The sequence below is a fragment of the Lepisma saccharinum genome, chromosome 16 (genome assembly GCF_977018435.1).
Source record: "Lepisma saccharinum chromosome 16, izLepSacc3.1, whole genome shotgun sequence".
Lineage (NCBI taxonomy): Eukaryota > Metazoa > Arthropoda > Insecta > Zygentoma > Lepismatidae > Lepisma > Lepisma saccharinum.
In genome coordinates, this window is record NC_139244.1 from 42,607,911 (window position 1) to 42,625,345 (window position 17,435).

The following is a 17,435-nucleotide window of genomic DNA, read 5'->3' on the forward strand; positions in this document are numbered from 1 at the left end:
CAAAGAATTTAGGAGATGATGCTACCAAAACTCTCCAAAAAAATCTGGCAAAGCTAACCCACACAAATGTAGTAGTGGTCAACTTACCATACAGATTAGATTTACCTGAATGGTCTGTAGTTAACCATGAAATAAGTCGAGTAAATGAGAAATACAAGACCATCTGTAAGCATTTCAAAAATGTATCAGTCATAGATGTAAGTAAACTTAATAGGCTAGAGCATACAAGACATGGTCAACATTTAAATTGGGCTGGAAAAAATAGGTTAAGTAAAGAAATTAGTGAGGTAATACTGAGTATAATGAATAGAAATATGTATAATAGGAAGGAAAGCATAGCATTACCTGATATTTTATCACAACAGGGAAACGACTAGATTTAGCTAGGTCATGTAATAAAACCTGGCCTAGCTTGATGAAACAATCGTATAAATCTAATGCTAACAATATCACGTCCTTAGATATTAATGGACAATATGCAGTTGATGATGGAAATAGTGAAATTAATATCAATAAGCAATTCAAACAAGCAAGCAATGACATAAATTCCAAAAATAATGTCCTAAGCTTGCTACACCAAAATATTACTTGTGAAACTTTGCCTATAACAATATCTACAAACCAATCTAACTTAAGTGTGACTAACAATATCATTAGTAAACCTGAATGTGCCACTTCTTTATAACCTGAACGATCAGGTGTTAATTTTAGTTTTGAGAATTCTCATGGGGAAGTTAGAGCATGTTGTTCTAACTCCCACACTCCATTGGATTTAAAGATAGGTTATCTCAATATACAGGGATTCGGCAAAAAACATGAAATTATTAATGATTTTGCTAATGAAAATAGTTTTGATGCGGTTTGTTTAAGTGAACATTGGTGCCATAAAAGTGAAATTTCCTTCAAAATACTAGATGACTTCTATCTGGTTAACAGTTATAGTAGGGAACAAATTCAACATGGTGGAGTGTCTATATATGTAAAAAATGCACTTGTACATGCTAGTCATAAGTTAGATCTTGAATTCCTCTGTAGTGAATTAAACTTTGAAGCCACAGGTTTACTTATTAGAGACCTCAAAATTGTAATAGTTGTGCTTTATAGATCCTACTGTTTTTCTTGAAAAACTTGAGGAAATGTTAGATTTTTTTCAGTAAGTCTCAATGGAAACACTTTAGTATCGTAATTGGTGGTGATCTAAACTCTCATTTTGATGTAACAGAAGATAAACAAAGCGTAACTGGATTTAAAAATCTGCTTAGGCAGTTTGACTTTAACTATATGAATAATAAACCCACTAGGGACTCGGCATGCCTGGACAATATATTCACAAACATAAAAACATCTCGTATAACATGTGATGTAACTGTATTTGCATACTCAGATCATGATTCTCCTTGGCTAAAAATACATAACTTAAAACCCTGTGATTGTAACTGTAAGGAATCTAAAATAGTGATCTCAAGACCAATAACGGATGATAAAATATTAAACTTCAGGAATTTGCTCTGTAATATAAACTGGCTAGATCTGTTAAGTAAACCTCAGTCCTTGGATACAGAACACACATTGGCTGATGTAACATTTGAAAAGTTTCTTACGGTATTTTTAGATATTTATGATAGGAGTATTCCCCAGAAAAGGTGTAAAGTTAGTCTCAAAATTAATAAGAAGAAAATACAAAAAAAGAATGCTGATTGGTACACTCCTAAGTTAGCCGGTATGAAATGTAGGGTTTTACTATACTTAGATTTATTTAAGAGGGATAAGACAGATCTGGCTAAATCAATCTACCTGAGGGCAAGAAAGGAATACAAATTGGCTATAAATGAATCAATAATCTAACTAATATTGAGGCATCCAGGAATAAATGCAAGACTGCCTGGAAATTAATTAATTCGATTGCCAAACACAGCAAAAGAGATGTTATAGAAATCTCCCCTAATGACTTTAATAAGTTTTGTATTAATTCTGTTGAGGAAATTCGTAAGAACATTGTACGACCCTCTGAAACAGTTTCTGACTTACTTGAACAGTATAGCGTAAGACATTCTGAAATAAAATTTGTTTTTTCTGAAATAACTCCAGAGATAATTATAGATGTTGTGAAAAAGCTGAAACCATCAGATAGTGTAGATATCTATGATTTATCCAGTAATCTTTTGAAAAAAATCATAGATTCTATAATTCTTCCACTGACCTTTTGTATAAATATATGTCTTAGGGAAGGAACATTTCCAAATGTATTGAAATTATCAAGGGTTGTACCAATTTATAAAAAAGGTGAGAAAAATTGTTTAGCCAGCTACCGTCCCATCTCACTGATTCCAGTGTTTTCAAAAGTTTTAGAATCAATTATGCATTCTCAATTATGCAATTACTTGGACCACAATAACTTAATTTGCAAATCACAGTTTGGTTTCAGGAAGGGTAAGTCAACAATTGATGCCATGGACTCACTAGTCAAAAATGTACTCAAGGCTTTTGAAACTAAGGACTTTGCTCAGGCCTCTTTCTGTGACCTGAGCAGGGCTTTTGATTGTGTAGAACACACTTCACTTTTAATAAAGATTAAATACTATGGCATTGGTGGTACAGATCTTAAACTATTTCATTCATACCTTCAGAACCGTAAACAAATTGTCTGCATAGGAACGGAGAGGTCAAATGTAGCCGAGGTCAAATGCGGTGTACCTCAAGGTTCGGTTCTTGGGCCTTTATTGTTTGCTCTCATGATGAATGATTTACCATTTTGCGTCACTGCTCACACAATACTATATGCAGATGATACTACCTTCTTTAATGCCAGCTCTGACCTTAACACTCTTAAAGGCATAACTGATAATACCCTGTATCAATCTTCTTTATGGTTCAGAGCTAATGGTTTTTTGCTGAATGAAAGTAAAACTCAGCATATGTTTTTCAGTCTTAGAGGCATCCCGATCGACAATAGCTCAGACAATGTGAAATTTCTAGGTATTGTCATTGATAATAAATTATCATGGGAACCACATATTAAATATGTAACTGCCAAGCTATCCAGGGTTATATATTTGTTAAGGAATCTAAACAGTCATGTACCTGAAGATTACGTAAGATCAGCTTACTTCGCTTTCTTTCAAAGCATTATTTCATATGGAATTTTACTTTGGGGGAACTGCAGTTATGTACAAGAAATTTTAATACTGCAGAAAAAAGCTGTGAGAATAATTACCAACTCACACAAATTAGTTCATTGTAAGCCACTGTTCATTAAGTTAAAATTTATGACTGTGATAAATCTATATATTTACACTGTGCTGTTGTATGTAAAGAAAAATTTGCCACAGCTACAAAGTAGACAAGATGTACATTCCTACACTACAAGAAACAGCAGGCGTATAAATATACCCTATCACAGACTCTCAAAATCCCTGAATAGTTACGAAGCTCTAGGATTAAGACTATTTAATAAGCTACCTCTTGATGTGACAAATATGCCGATGAATATATTTACTTTTTTGCTACACCATTGTACTCAACTCAAGAATTTCTTGAAATTAAAAATATTGTATTTTAGTGCAACTTAACATAAAATAGGTTATAATTTTATATTATTTTATAATATATTTCACATGTATTATGTTCTTGACGTTGTCTATTGCTGTACAAGCTTAATGACAATAAAATATTATTATTATTATTATTAATATGTTAATTCACTTTTAGTTCACAGAAATTGTACTAAGATCAGAATGAATATGGGTCAGTCCATTCCGAATGTTCCAGCACTGGTTGCTTAACCACTTTTAAAATGTTCAATATTTTTGTTGTTCTAACACGTATGCAAGGGTAGTTCAAGGCAGACATTATTTTTCAAAAGCTCGATTTTGTTTAAAAATGGTGGACATTCTTTTTATGACTTCAGCCATTTTTGTCCTTTGCAGACAGTTGCGATAATTATGATAGCTCAGCTAAGAAAAATGATAGAAAGCAGTGGTAAACAACATTGTTTTCAACACATTTCGAGCGTTATTTAATGTTATGTGTCTGTCCTTTTGCAACATCTCTAATGAGAATGGCTGAAATTTAAACAAAAATCATAATTTAGGATTTTTTTATTATGGAAGTAATATAATATCAGAGCTATATATATATATAGACACACACACGGTGAGTCACATAATTATTCGGACAGATAAGATTTGTGAATATTTACTGATGTAGTCGTGATATAATGCAATGATAAATGTTTAATATTTATTTAACAAACAAAACACAATATGAGCACACTGTTAATTATCTTCAATTATGTTTAATATAATAAATTAGTAAAATATTTTCATTAAACAAAAGAAACATTTTTTGTGGGTTAAACAAAATTATTCAGACACATGGAAGGAGAAACAGGAAAACACGCTTGAAAAGCAACGAACAGAAATGTCAGTATCTGGTAGGCATCCCTTTCATTTTTAACACCTCGGATAAACGATTTGGCATACTTTCTACCAATTTTCTGGTGTACACTGGCGATATGTTGACCCATTCATGTTGAAGTCTCTCCTTGAGGTCTGCCTTCGAGGTTATAGGTGTTTTCCTCACTTCTTTTTCCAACTTACACCAGAGGTGCTCAATGACGTTCAAGTCTGGAGACTGCGGTGGAGGATGGAGCACTTTTGGGCAGTTGTACAATAACCATTCTTGTACTACGCGGGAAGTGTGCTTCGGGTCATTATCTTGATAAGTTACAAAGAATGCCCATCATTTCAGCACTAGTCTTTAGATTTGACTTCAGAATGGCAAGGTAACGGTACCTGTCCATTGTCTGTTCGATTAAAGCCAATTTACCAACGCCTTGGGCCGACATGCAGCCCCAAACCATTACGTGACCACCCCCATGATTCACTGTTGCTTGCAAATTTTTCCCTCGGAGCTCCTCATTTGGTTTACGCCACACTGTTACCCTCCCATCTGACTCACAAAGATTGAATTGACTCTCGTCAGTGAAAATTACCCAATTCCACCATGTCTGATCCTTTCCTAAGTGTTCCTTTGCGAACACCAGTCTTTTTGTCCTGTTTGGCTTACTTACAAATGTCTTTCTCCTGGCTACACCGCCATGATAGTTTGCCCTTCTGAGCACTCTTCATATAGTTTCAGGATGACTATGCTTTCCACAATCCTCAGCTACCTCAGCACACACCATTGGAGCACTCATCTTTGGTTTTTTTTAAATTTTCCTCACGATTACTGTCTCTTCTCTGGGGGAAAAAATTCTTGGTCTCCCAGTATGACCGTGGGACTCGATCCTGTCTTCATCTTTAAATCTCTTAATAATATCTGCAACTGTACTTTTTTTCATTTTCAACATTGAGGCAATTGCAGGGTAAGTTTTACCCTTAGCGTGGTGCCATATCACTAACTGACGTTGTTCAAATGAACTTTCCTTTCCTCTTCGCCCCATTTCTACATAGAAAATGTTCTTATATCACAACTTTGTTAAACAAAACGCGATCGTAATTGCTATAGAAACCTACAGGAAACCAGAGTTAATATGTATGAACAGAGTATACATACATCAATCAATCCGTAAATCGAAATTGTCACTGTATCGCAAACTTATGTTAACATTTACTATGTGTCCAAATAATTTTTTGGCACTATTTTTGCAACGGTAGGGATTCATCCTTCGTTATAGTGTTGCTGATGTTCGTTTTTTAACTTTTTATTGTCCAATTTCATGCTAAACATGACATTTTTTAAACGAAAATCAACTTCGCTGTTCACAGCTTTCACTCCCTTCCCACCTTAAACGTTAGAAATTTACTGTGTCCGAATAATTATGTGACTCACTGTGTGTGTGTGTGTGTGTGTGTGTGTGTGTGTGTGTGTATATATATATATATATATATAATGGATAAAAGCAAGGAGGGCCAAAAGGGCTAAGTAAAAATCAAATAAGGTAAAAGGAAACACTCACCGGACAGTAGGAAAATTCAAAATTTTCGCTAATTTATAGCATCATCGGTGTGAGAAGAAACAGAAGACGGAACCGGAAGTTGGGGTCCTGCAGAGTTGCCAGGTCCCCATTGAAGAAGAAGCGGTGCGTAGAACGAAAAAAACACTGTTTCGTCACCAGGCTCGTTGTAAACTGTGAGTGTGTGGGATGTGTTGGGAGGGAGGGCGGGAGGGTGGTGAGGGTTGGGCATTACTGGGTGGCCTTGTTCAGGCCAGGTGGAGTGGTTGCACTCATGGCCGATATATAGGCCCTCTCCCATCTTTTGCGAACAGAGGTGTTGGCTGGTTGGGGTAGGAGGTGGATGATCGCTACCCGGAAGCAGTCGTTGAAACTGATGTTGTGGTGGTTGGTGTGGACGGCGACAGTGAAGTCCAGGTTGTGGGTGGAGGAGCGGTGGTTATTGATGCGGAGGTTGAGGGCCGTTGATGTTTCCCCCAGGTAAAAATCACCACAGATGTTGCAGGTGAGGATGTAGATAAGGTTTGAGGCATGGCAGGTCCCTTTGGACCTTATCTACATCCTCACCTGCAACATCTGTGGTGATTTTTACCTGGGGGAAACATCTACTGCCCTCAACCTCCGCATCAATAACCACCGCTCCTCCACCCACAACCTGGACTTCACTGTCGCCGTCCACACCAACCACCACAACATCAGTTTCAACGACTGCTTCCGGGTAGCGATCATCCACCTCCTACCCCAACCAGCCAACACCTCTGTTCGCAAAAGATGGGAGAGGGCCTATATATCGGCCATGAGTGCAACCACTCCACCTGGCCTGAACAAGGCCACCCAGTAATGCCCAACCCTCACCACCCTCCCGCCCTCCCTCCCAACACATCCCACACACTCACAGTTTACAACGAGCCTGGTGACGAAACAGTGTTTTTTTCGTTCTACGCACCGCTTCTTCTTCAATGGGGACCTGGCAACTCTGCAGGACCCCAACTTCCGGTTCCGTCTTCTGTTTCTTCTCACACCGATGATGCTATAAATTAGCGAAAATTTTGAATTTTCCTACTGTCCGGTGAGTGTTTCCTTTTACCTTATTACATAAAACATACATCCGAAAATATTTCAGTTCTGCTAATGGTTTCTTCTATTAATTCAAGCTCTTTGAATTACATAATGCGAATGGCATAGTAAGTCTGTTACCAGCTATTATGAATGAAAAGATGGGCAAGTCAAAGGTTTGTCTGAACAGGTTAAGGCATCCAAGCATAATACCATTAGTGCTTCCTTCCCTCCCTCTTGTGCTAGCATCCTTTCTCTCTTATATATATTTTTTAACATTAGAAAAGTCGCATTAAAAAAACTAATTGTGTTTGCTTTTGCATTGATTTTCTTATAAAAAGTTTCCATTAAGTATTAAAACAAGCAATTTGTACAATTGAAGAGAGAATCCCTTTCTTTCACAACTAGAATTACCACACAGACGTAGGTGTGTTGCTTACTTTCCAACCTGCGTGACTAATGATAACGTAAACCTAGTGGCGTGCTAAAGAATTCCATTGGGGGTTCGGGTTATTAATTCTCTTGACATTAAATGCAGTTGGTATTTTCGGTAAATATGCGATATCGCCCGGACGGATTTCTTCAAATTTACAGGATAAAGTACTTACTGAAATGAGTTTCTTTAGCATTCTGGACGTTCTTGGAGGTATTTTCTTACACGGGAAACTAAAAACTTCCTATTTGAATGCTGCCGAACAAGAATTAATCACTTTTACGTAAGAAACTTGCATTGCCTGCCGTTGTTTCCATTGTGTGTGTGGGTGCAGATGGCGAGAGCGTTGGAAGTCACAAGGTCTCGTCAGTGTTTCCAAACGTGCATTTTTTTACGAGATTTTTTTTTTTAACTATGCTTACCTAACCTAACCTTGCCAGAAATGGTTTTTGGGGCTATCGTGAATGGTTTTTTGGGGCTAACGTGAATGGTTTTTGTGGATATTGTGAATGGTTTTTTGGGGCTATCCATCAGTGGTTTGTGATGACATAATGAACACGAAAGTAGGTATTTTTCGGTTAAGAAGGGCCCGACCCTGTGGCCGAGTGGTTAGCACATCGCGCTGCGACGCCAAGGGTCCCGGGTTCGAATCCTGGTCGTACTTGGTTGTTTGTGAATGTCCATTCATCAATTTCATCCTTTCATCATTCATCCTCATCTTTGCAAATTAGCCAAGAGGCACAAAACGCGAAGTAAAATAAACGAAATCAATCAATCAATCGGTTAAGAAGGTTGAAACGCTGCATACCCACTCCAAAACTACAAAACACAAGCACGGCGCGATGATCCATGATGAGTGCATGCCATATTATGTTACCCAAGCGGAACAAGGAAGACAAATAATCACTCGTAATATGAAAAGTTGACACTATGTTATGGAAAAAGGCATAACTTCACCTTAAAGAATGTTCCGCAATGCAGAAAAGGTAAGTACCAGTGGTAAAATTAAGGAAATAAATGCGTGTCCGGGCGTTATCGCATATTTATCGTATTTTCTTATGATATATGTTTGTTTAAAAAATCACAAAGATATCTTGTGAAGTGTTAGATATCACATTTCATGTTTTCCCGGAACCCTAAATTTTTGTTGTTAGTCACGCCAAAAATGTTAATTCGGAAATTCACTGCACTTGGAACAATTCAGATCAATCAAGGGATCAAGAAAAAAAATATAGAAAGCTGCGGTTTTTTTTAACAATATTGTTTTCAATATATTTCAAGCATTATGTTCTGTGCCTTTTTGCAACATCTAATCAATTTTGTCCTTAAATTTCAGCCATTTTCATTAGAGATGTTGCATAGTCACCCTTTTTACATGGTACATGGCCTTTGTGATTAGCTTATTTTAATTGTGGTTGCTACAAGGGTCGTTCATGGTTGACCGGGACTTTTATTTCTGCAGAGGAAATAGGTAGCAGAAGAAACACCAAACTATGTCAGTTTTTTCAAAGTATTCTCCGTGTGCGCCGAGGCACCGTTGCCATCGTTCTGGCAGCTCCCGAATTCTTTTGGCGTAGGAAGAACTTGGTTGTTGTCGTAGCCACTGGAGGACATCGCTCCGCAGTGCTTCGTCTGTCGTGAATTTCTTCCCTCCCAGATGGTCTTTAAGGGGTGCAAACAAATGATAATCACTGGGGGCTAAATCCGGACTGTAGTGGGGATGGGGCAGAACTTCCCAGCGCATGTCGGCCAGAGTTGTTGTTGTCACATTGGCCGTGTGAGGGCGGGCATTGTCATGGAGAAGAATGACATTCCCAGACAACATCCCAGGTCATTTCTTGCGAATGGACTTTCGTACAGCACCACTCAACAATGTGGAGTAATACTGGGCATTAATCGTGCTCCCTTTGTCCAGAAAATCCACATGGATAACGCCCTTCGTGTCCCAGAAGACACTTGCCATGATCTTTCCAGTGGACGGCTGCGTTTTACTTTTCTTGGGGGCGGGGAACCTTTATGCCGCCACTCCATGCTGCATCTTTTGGTCTCTGGGGTTGAATTGTCCAACCATGTTTCATCACACGTGATGATGGATTGCAACAATTCATCACCTTCTGCTCGAAACCGATTCAGAAGCTGTTCACAGACCATCCTGCGTGTCCACTTCTGATCGAATGTCAGCTGGCGGGGAACCCATCTTGCACAGATTTTGCGGAAGCGTAAGTGGTCGTGAATGATTGTCTCAACACTCCCGACACTGATATTCACCTCGGCAGCAATATCCCGCACTGTTACTCACCGGTTCTCAAGAATCATTTGCTCAACACGTGCGATATTCACTGGTGTGACTGCAGTCAGGCGAATGTGTCCATGCGCTTCATTTGTCACCAGCTCCCGTTCTTCGCGAAACTGCTCACACCCTTCGTACACTCTTGTCCGCGACATCATTTGTTCACCATACTGTGCTTGCAATCGTCTGAAAATCTCAGCTGGTTTCACTTTCTCCTTCACGAGAAATTTGATTACACACTGCTGCTCCACAGCCACAGACACACTGCCTGCCGCCATGTTCACTGCAACTGCTGCGCATGCGCGAAATACGTCATGCCGGGCGCTAGTTACTCGCGAAGGAATACATTACGTCACCCGCATGTTTCATCATGATCCGGCTATTCATCGATTTTTTACGTACGAAAATCCCGGTCAACCTTGAACGACCCTTGTACATTCACAATTTAAGCTTTTAAATTGATACATGATAGGGTTCCATAAACATAAGAAATTAGTGTAAAATGTCTCAAAATCATTAATTACCTACCACCTTCTTCATATGTGGCAATAGAAACTAATTGTATGTATGAATGTGCTGTAGTATTTTGTGACAGCTCTTATGAAAAGTTTGGATACATGTCATATGTCATCATAGCAAATTGACTTGTGAAGAGTAAATACCTGGAATTTTTTCTAGAAAATATGTACAGTTGGTAACTGTGACAGAACAGGCACTGTAGCCTATATAGGAAAAATATAGATGTTAATTCTACTTACAAGATGGGGAAGGACCAGTGAAGGCACATTGCACAGTAGTTCAACTCCCACTTTAAACTGTAGGTTCAGTCCCAGTTAGCCTTTCTGTGCATAAAATGTACTTGAAAAGAAAACTCAAACAAACAAACACAAAATGGGGAAAGTTTTCTTCATGCACTGTAATCTCTATGCTGCTCATTGATGACCCAATCTTCTTGCAAACGAGAGGAAGCATCCTCTGGTTGAAAATTTGGCCCACGTTCCTTTTGTTTTTTTGCGATTTCATGATGCTACGAATGCAATTTTTACATGGTTCGATTTCGATGTACACCTGTTAACACATACTGCGGAGTTTTAGCGATTACTTAGGGTTTTGTTGAATATATGCTTTCGTAGTTAAGTTAGGCAGGTTAGGTTTGGTTCCCTTAGCATTAAAATAAAGTCCCTAAATTCATTCGGCTAAGGTTCCGATTTACTTCTACATTCATTCCCACGCTTCTATGATATTTACTGTTGCTTGTCGATGAGAAGTGTGTAAGGTAATTTTCAAGTTGTTTTCTTCAACATAAATAACATTTTTTCGAGTCCAAACAGTGCTCATTACTTTAAGGAAGGTTCAAATTTCGTGTGACAATGTTTTCCAAAATTCTACGATAATTAGTCTCTTGTGCTAGGAGAAATCATAAAACAATTGGAACCGTTACAGAAAATGTTAATCCTTGTACATCCTATTTTCATAATTATTTGGCAGAAAATGAGTAGCTTCATTCTCAAATAATCCAAGGGCTTTTATTTGAATATTACACATCACATGGTTTACCAGTTGAAACCAAAATATGATCTTTCCCTCTTCTTTTGTTTACATGAATATGAGTTATGAGCATGACCACTCAATCCCATAGTGCAATGGTTTGTGATTTATCATCAGCCACTGGAAATACAAGTAATGGTAGTTCTCGAATGTTCAGGACTTTTCAAGAATCTTCATCTGGTGTTTACATCGTTTGGAATCATGTATCATGATAATAATGAAAGGCATGTGGAACAGTTTCTTTAGTCCCTTTCCAACGTTTGATGAAAGATGGAAACACTGAACGTTGTCTTTACAAAATGTTGCCTAGAATTCTATCATTTACTCTACTGCACAGGTTATTGTTTTAGGTGACTAACAAATTTAAGGTGTTTGGGGAAAAAGCACTAAAGTCGAAAAATGAAATTTTACAGCTGGCAGTTATTTGTTAATTTTTTTAATAATATGAAACATTACATAAGAATCTTTACACATGCTCTGAATAAAATTATACTTGCAATATTTTATTTAGTTGATTAAAGCAACAGAAAATAGCAGTTTGTGACTTAAGTGCTTATTCCCAGAACACCCTAGAAACGTTGGCCAATGAATCCATTATTCTTTCTTTTCATTTAAAGGAATACTACATCTGTGACATTTTGTACTTTAATTACACAAATCTGCCAACATTTTTTGTCATGTTAATAACACAGGGTGTCTACCAGTGAAGGAATTCAAGAAAAAGTCAAGAAGTTATGCTTGTGATGAAAAAATGTTGCTATTTTTTACAGTAGCCTATAGTGAATTTACATTGTTATGTACCTGCTCTGGGATTTGATAAAATTTAATATTTTGGAAATCTAAATTTGTTTTGAGTTGTGGTTAAGATTTTTTTCACTTCGTTTCTTAAGAATGACATTCTTCTATGCGTATTAAAGTAATGTGACCATTCCACATCCAGGGTGAAGTCTGAACCATTAATAAATTAAAGCAAGTCTAAATCTCTTGTCAAAGTACAACTTCAGTTTTCATCTTAACCAGCCTTGGGGTAGGGGTTGAATAAACATATATATATATATATATATATATATATATATATATATATATATATATATATATATATATATATATATGTATATTTTATAAATATTAAGAAAAAGGAAAAGAAAGGTGAAGAGAAAGGAAGGAATGGTCAATAAAAAGTTATGAAAAAGTCAAGAATTTTGGATTTGTTATTTTGGTAGACACCCTGTAACAAATAGGATGTGCAGTATTTTGTAGCGATATGACAGAACAGAAAATTTACAAGTCACGATGTATCTGCAAATAACGTTTTAAAGTGATTCCAATATACACTGTAATAATTGTGATGACTAAACGTATCATTTGCTATTCTTACAGTAGTACAGAAACCATTTTCACAAATTTATGATGAGGAATAAAGCTATAATGTTTGAAATTATAATACAAGGAAATACAAGCTTCAAAACCACAGTTGGTAGATTTTTTTTTTTTTATATATATTAGGAGAAAAGTTGAAAATGGTGCAACATTAAACTTGCCAACACTATATCAATATGTTCTTTGTGATACGAAATTTTGTGACCCCTCGAGAAAGTGAAATATATTGCATGGTTAATGGAAGTTATGTTGTTTGACTCGCAGAGATGTGCAATTGTGAGTAAAGTACATCTTTTAGCATGTTACCTTACTGTGAAGCAGAACAGCCCGAAGGCTTCATGCAAGTGAATATAAAGCACCCAACTTAGCATTCCACAACAGAAGCTATAATTTTACATTGTTAGGTTAGAAGTGTTAGCTTTGCAGCTGATAGCAATTTCAAACATGTTCTTTCGCTATTTTAGTGTCCATACAAATGTTTTTACTAATAAAAAAGTGGCAAAAGTATTCCAACATGACAAGTTTTTGCTTACACTGGCTATACTTAGGGATCAAATATCTCCATTATTTGTATTTTCTGCATGAACCAATTTTATATTTTGTTAAACATCGAAATCTGTCTATTAAAACAAAATGCAATGTAATTCTCAAGGAGGTACAGTGGTTCAATGGCCCCAGAATTTCTTTAAACATCAGATTTTAAAAGTACTAAAATGCCATTTTCAGTTTCAGTTTCACTCTTTCATTGAAAATCAGGTTCGTCATATCCCTAATATTCTGTGAATCTAATACATGTTTCTTATGATATGGCGCTAGGGTTAAGCATCTCACTGGGTTGTTTCTTTTCCCTGCATGAATCATTTCCCATGATGGGCACTGTTGTAGTAATTCAGTGTCTTATATCTTTGTAGGGAACATCTGCTGAGCAGGATAATCGGTTCAGTGATAAGGAGAAGAAACTGATGAAGCAAATGAAGTTCGCAGATAACTTAAGCCGAAAGGTAAGGCTAATTCTTCATATTTGTGGGCGTTGTTTGTTGGTTGTGGGTTTAAATACTAAGAAAAACAAAAAACATTCAAGTTGTTTTAAAATGTAGGTAAGAATTGACAATATAGAGATAGTCTGTAATTCACTTCCTCCTTATTATACTCACTTCTTATGCACTCCTGGTGACGTATCTGGAGTTATGATGTGGGGGTCGCATGTTAAAATTGTACATTTATGTGTAGAAGTTGTAAAATAACGTTATTTACCGCGATAATTCTCCATGTGGTGTGTTCCGTAATGATGAAATTGTTTGTCGGTTACGTGCTAGAAAACTAGGAATTGCTTATTGAAAGTTATCATTGGCCCACAAATCATTCACGGATAACCATTTCAGGTAAGATTAGGTTTAGTTAGGTTAGGCAAGCATAGTTATAATATTTCTTTCGTAAAACTACGCATATACTCCACCGCTGATTTCAGGAACCATGGCATGTTCCGTGAAACATTGTTTGTCGGTTACGTGCTACAAAACTAGGAATTCGTTATTGAAAATGATCATTGGCCCACAAATCATTCACGGAAGGTTAGGTTAGGTTCAGTTAGGTTAGGCAAGCATAGTTAAACATTTCGTTCGTAAAACTTATAACATTTCGTTCATAAAACTCTGCATATACACCTATATAAAAAAAATTCAATCTGCTTTTTTCCAAATTTCCAGACGTGACCCCCGGGTTTTTTTAATACAGATTCGTGATTGGAGGAGGCCAAAATTAGTTACTATACCGAAAATTAACAAAATTGGAGACTTTCTCTATATTGTCAATCTGCTCCAAAATGGGTAACATGATTTGTTCTGAGGTGTTGTCCTGTGCAATATCTCAGATTTGCATACAGTATGAAGCAGCAGTGATTTTGACCCTATGCACACTGGTGAGACAGTAAAGAAAACAATGCATTATTTATGAAAATTGTTTAACATGAATGTTTTTTTTAGCTTGCGGAGATGTGTTATAGCAAAGTAGTGAAGGTTTTTTAAATGGTACTATTATTATTATACTTCAATGTCATTGCTGATAGTTATGTTACTTTGTAAGAGTTAGGTTTAACCCTTTCCGCTTGGTATAAAATAACATAATCTCCCACCTTAGAATTTTTGGCTGCATTTTTTAATTATCAATTATTTTTATGATTTATAAGTCTTATACCTTGTCCCAACTATCTCTGGAGCAAGGCCGTGCATAGTATCAGAAGGGAATGAAATCGATTGGGCAGAGCATAGCAGTACACGCTGCTGCGAAGGCTGGTAACTTCAATCACCACTCCCCCCCTCTGTCCATGCAATCCAGTCCCCCCTCATGTGTTCATTGGTGGAGCCATCTCGCATCACTACTTGCACAGGCTTCTTTTCGTTCCCCTGCTCCAGAGATAGATGGGAGAGGGTGTAACTTAAAAATATATGTGAGTAGATTTTGGATAAATTAAAATGCACTTTGCAAGTTCTTACGTATGAGTGGAACAGCAACATATTATTGTTGGACTGTATCTAACTTAGGTTAATACCAGTATTCTGAAAATTTGACCTGGTTTACAACAATAATTTTATTTAATGTATGTATTTAGTATACCGGGTGATTTTTTTAACCTGAATCATTTGAATATCTTGAAAAAAAAAATCATCCTACAAAAAAATGTTCCAAATAAAAAGGTGATAGTTTGGAGGGGGAAGTTTAGTGGTTGCAACAAAAGAACACCCCCTCGCCCTCTTGTAGGTGGGGTGGGGGGCAACTTTGAAATTTCAAGTAGAAACCCCTATTTTTTATTACAGATTCGGATATTACGGAAAAAATACATAACTTTTGTCTGAAACATTTTTTTCGATTTGTGATAGATGCCGCTATAATCGACAAATTTTCATTTCTTGAATGTTTACACTTTAAAACCAATGTATTTCATTTCACAATTCATTTAAATTCAAACAATAAAACATTTTTGTTCCAGGACTTGAAATTGTTGTAAAACAAATAAATTTATTTTGAAAATTCAAAATTACTCGACAATTCTTAGCTCTAGATATCTCGATGGCTTCTAAACTACATTCACTTCTCAATTACATTAAATGTTAAAAATGGTGACCTTCAACTTCAATACATTTATTGATCCGCGCTTCGAATGAATGTACACAACTCAAAAGTACCTCTGGTTCAATTATGGCACAAGCGTTTTGGATTCGCTCTATCATATTTTCACGAGTAGTTGACAATTCTCGATACACTTTATCTTTTAGGTAGCCCCACATAAAGAATTCTGGTGAAGTAAAATCTAGTGATCTGGCAGGCCAATTTACAGGACCAGCTCTGCCGATTCATCGACCATTGAAGTCACGGTCGAGTACTTCACGTGCTGCTCTCGAATAATGCGCTGGACATCCATCCTGTTGAAACCACATGTTCTGTCTCCAGGTTAAGATCTTCAAGTACTATTGGCAGTTCATTTTGAAGAATGTCGCGGTACTGTTGACCATTCAAATTTCCATCAATGAAGTAGGGACCGATGAGTTTATTATCAATAATTCCACACCACACGTTTACAGTCCATGGACGCTGATGCTCAACTTGGCGCAGCCAGTGCGGATTTTCGACACTCCAATAATGCTTATTATGCCGATTGACCGTTCCGTGGTTTGTAAAAGATGACTCATCAGAGAACAATACCAGACGTAAGAAATTTGGGTATATTTGTATTTGTTCATGTGCCCACTGACAAAACATCACTCGATTTTTAAAGTCATCGCCATGAAGTTCTTGATGCAATGACACATGATATGGATGATATTTGTGACGCTGTAAAATCTTCAAAACACTGCTCTGGGACAATCCGGAATTTCGAGCTACTTATCGCGAGCTGACATGAGGATCATGGGCCACAGCAGCTAACACATTAATTTCATTTTCTTCTCCAGTAACTGTTCTTCGACGGGTCCTTTGTTTAGGTTTAACACTTCCTTCAGTAGTAAATTGATTGACTGTACGTAGAAACTGAGCACAAACAACGACAGATTGACGGAGATTCCTGCCAGATTCTCCATACATGAGAACCATTTCAATTTTCTCTTCTACAGTTAATACATCCATTGATATTAAAAAGTATCAACAGCTTAGTCAATCGCTCGGAGCATTCTTGTGATCTAAAAAACAATGATAAACAAACAATGATTTAACAGCAAAAGTCTAAAAAGGAACTGTTTCTTGACATTGTTTTTTTTTGTAGCTTTGTCAAGCATCTGTGACAACAATAAAAAAATAAACAAATATCGAATCTAACTTTTAAATGTTGTAATTAGGCAAATTACCAGCTTAATGAAATATCAAAAGATTTGTCAAGAATTAGTACAAAGTTCATGCACGAGAATGTTTTATTTTTTGAATTTAAATGAATTGCGAAATGAAATACATTGGTTTTAAAGTGTAAACATTCAAGAAATGAAAATTTGTGGATTATAGCGCCATCTATCAAGAATCGAAAAAAAATGTTTCAGACAAAACTTATGTATTTTTTTCCGTAAAATCCGAATCTGTAATAAAAAATAGGGTTTCTATTTGAAATTTCAAAGTTGCCCCCTGCTCCACCTACAAGAGGGGGAGGGGTGTTCTTTTGTTGCACCACTAAACTTCCCCCTCCAAACTATCACCTTTTTATTTGGAACATTTTTTTGTAGGATGATTTTTTTCAAGATATTCAAATGATTCAGGTTAAAAAAATCACCCAGTATATTAATTAGATGTAA

The 17,435-nt window shown here is 36.7% G+C and overlaps 1 protein-coding gene across 10 annotated transcripts in view; it reads left to right on the forward strand.

Moving 5' to 3' along the window:
• Srrm1 (Serine-arginine repetitive matrix 1) overlaps window positions 1–17,435 on the forward strand; it is a 143,259-nt gene that overhangs the window by 4,914 nt on the left and 120,910 nt on the right. For 9 of the 10 annotated variants that reach the window (XR_014443503.1, XM_083138060.1, XM_083138066.1 and 6 more), the window contains exon 2: window positions 13,575–13,664. Coding sequence is in view for 9 of the 10 variants with exons in the window: in XM_083138060.1 (XP_082994186.1) it covers window positions 13,575–13,664 (90 nt within the window). In the remaining variant the exon portion in view is untranslated. The remainder of the gene's footprint in view (window positions 1–13,574; window positions 13,665–17,435) is intronic. The other variant, XM_083138063.1, reaches the window with a different exon arrangement.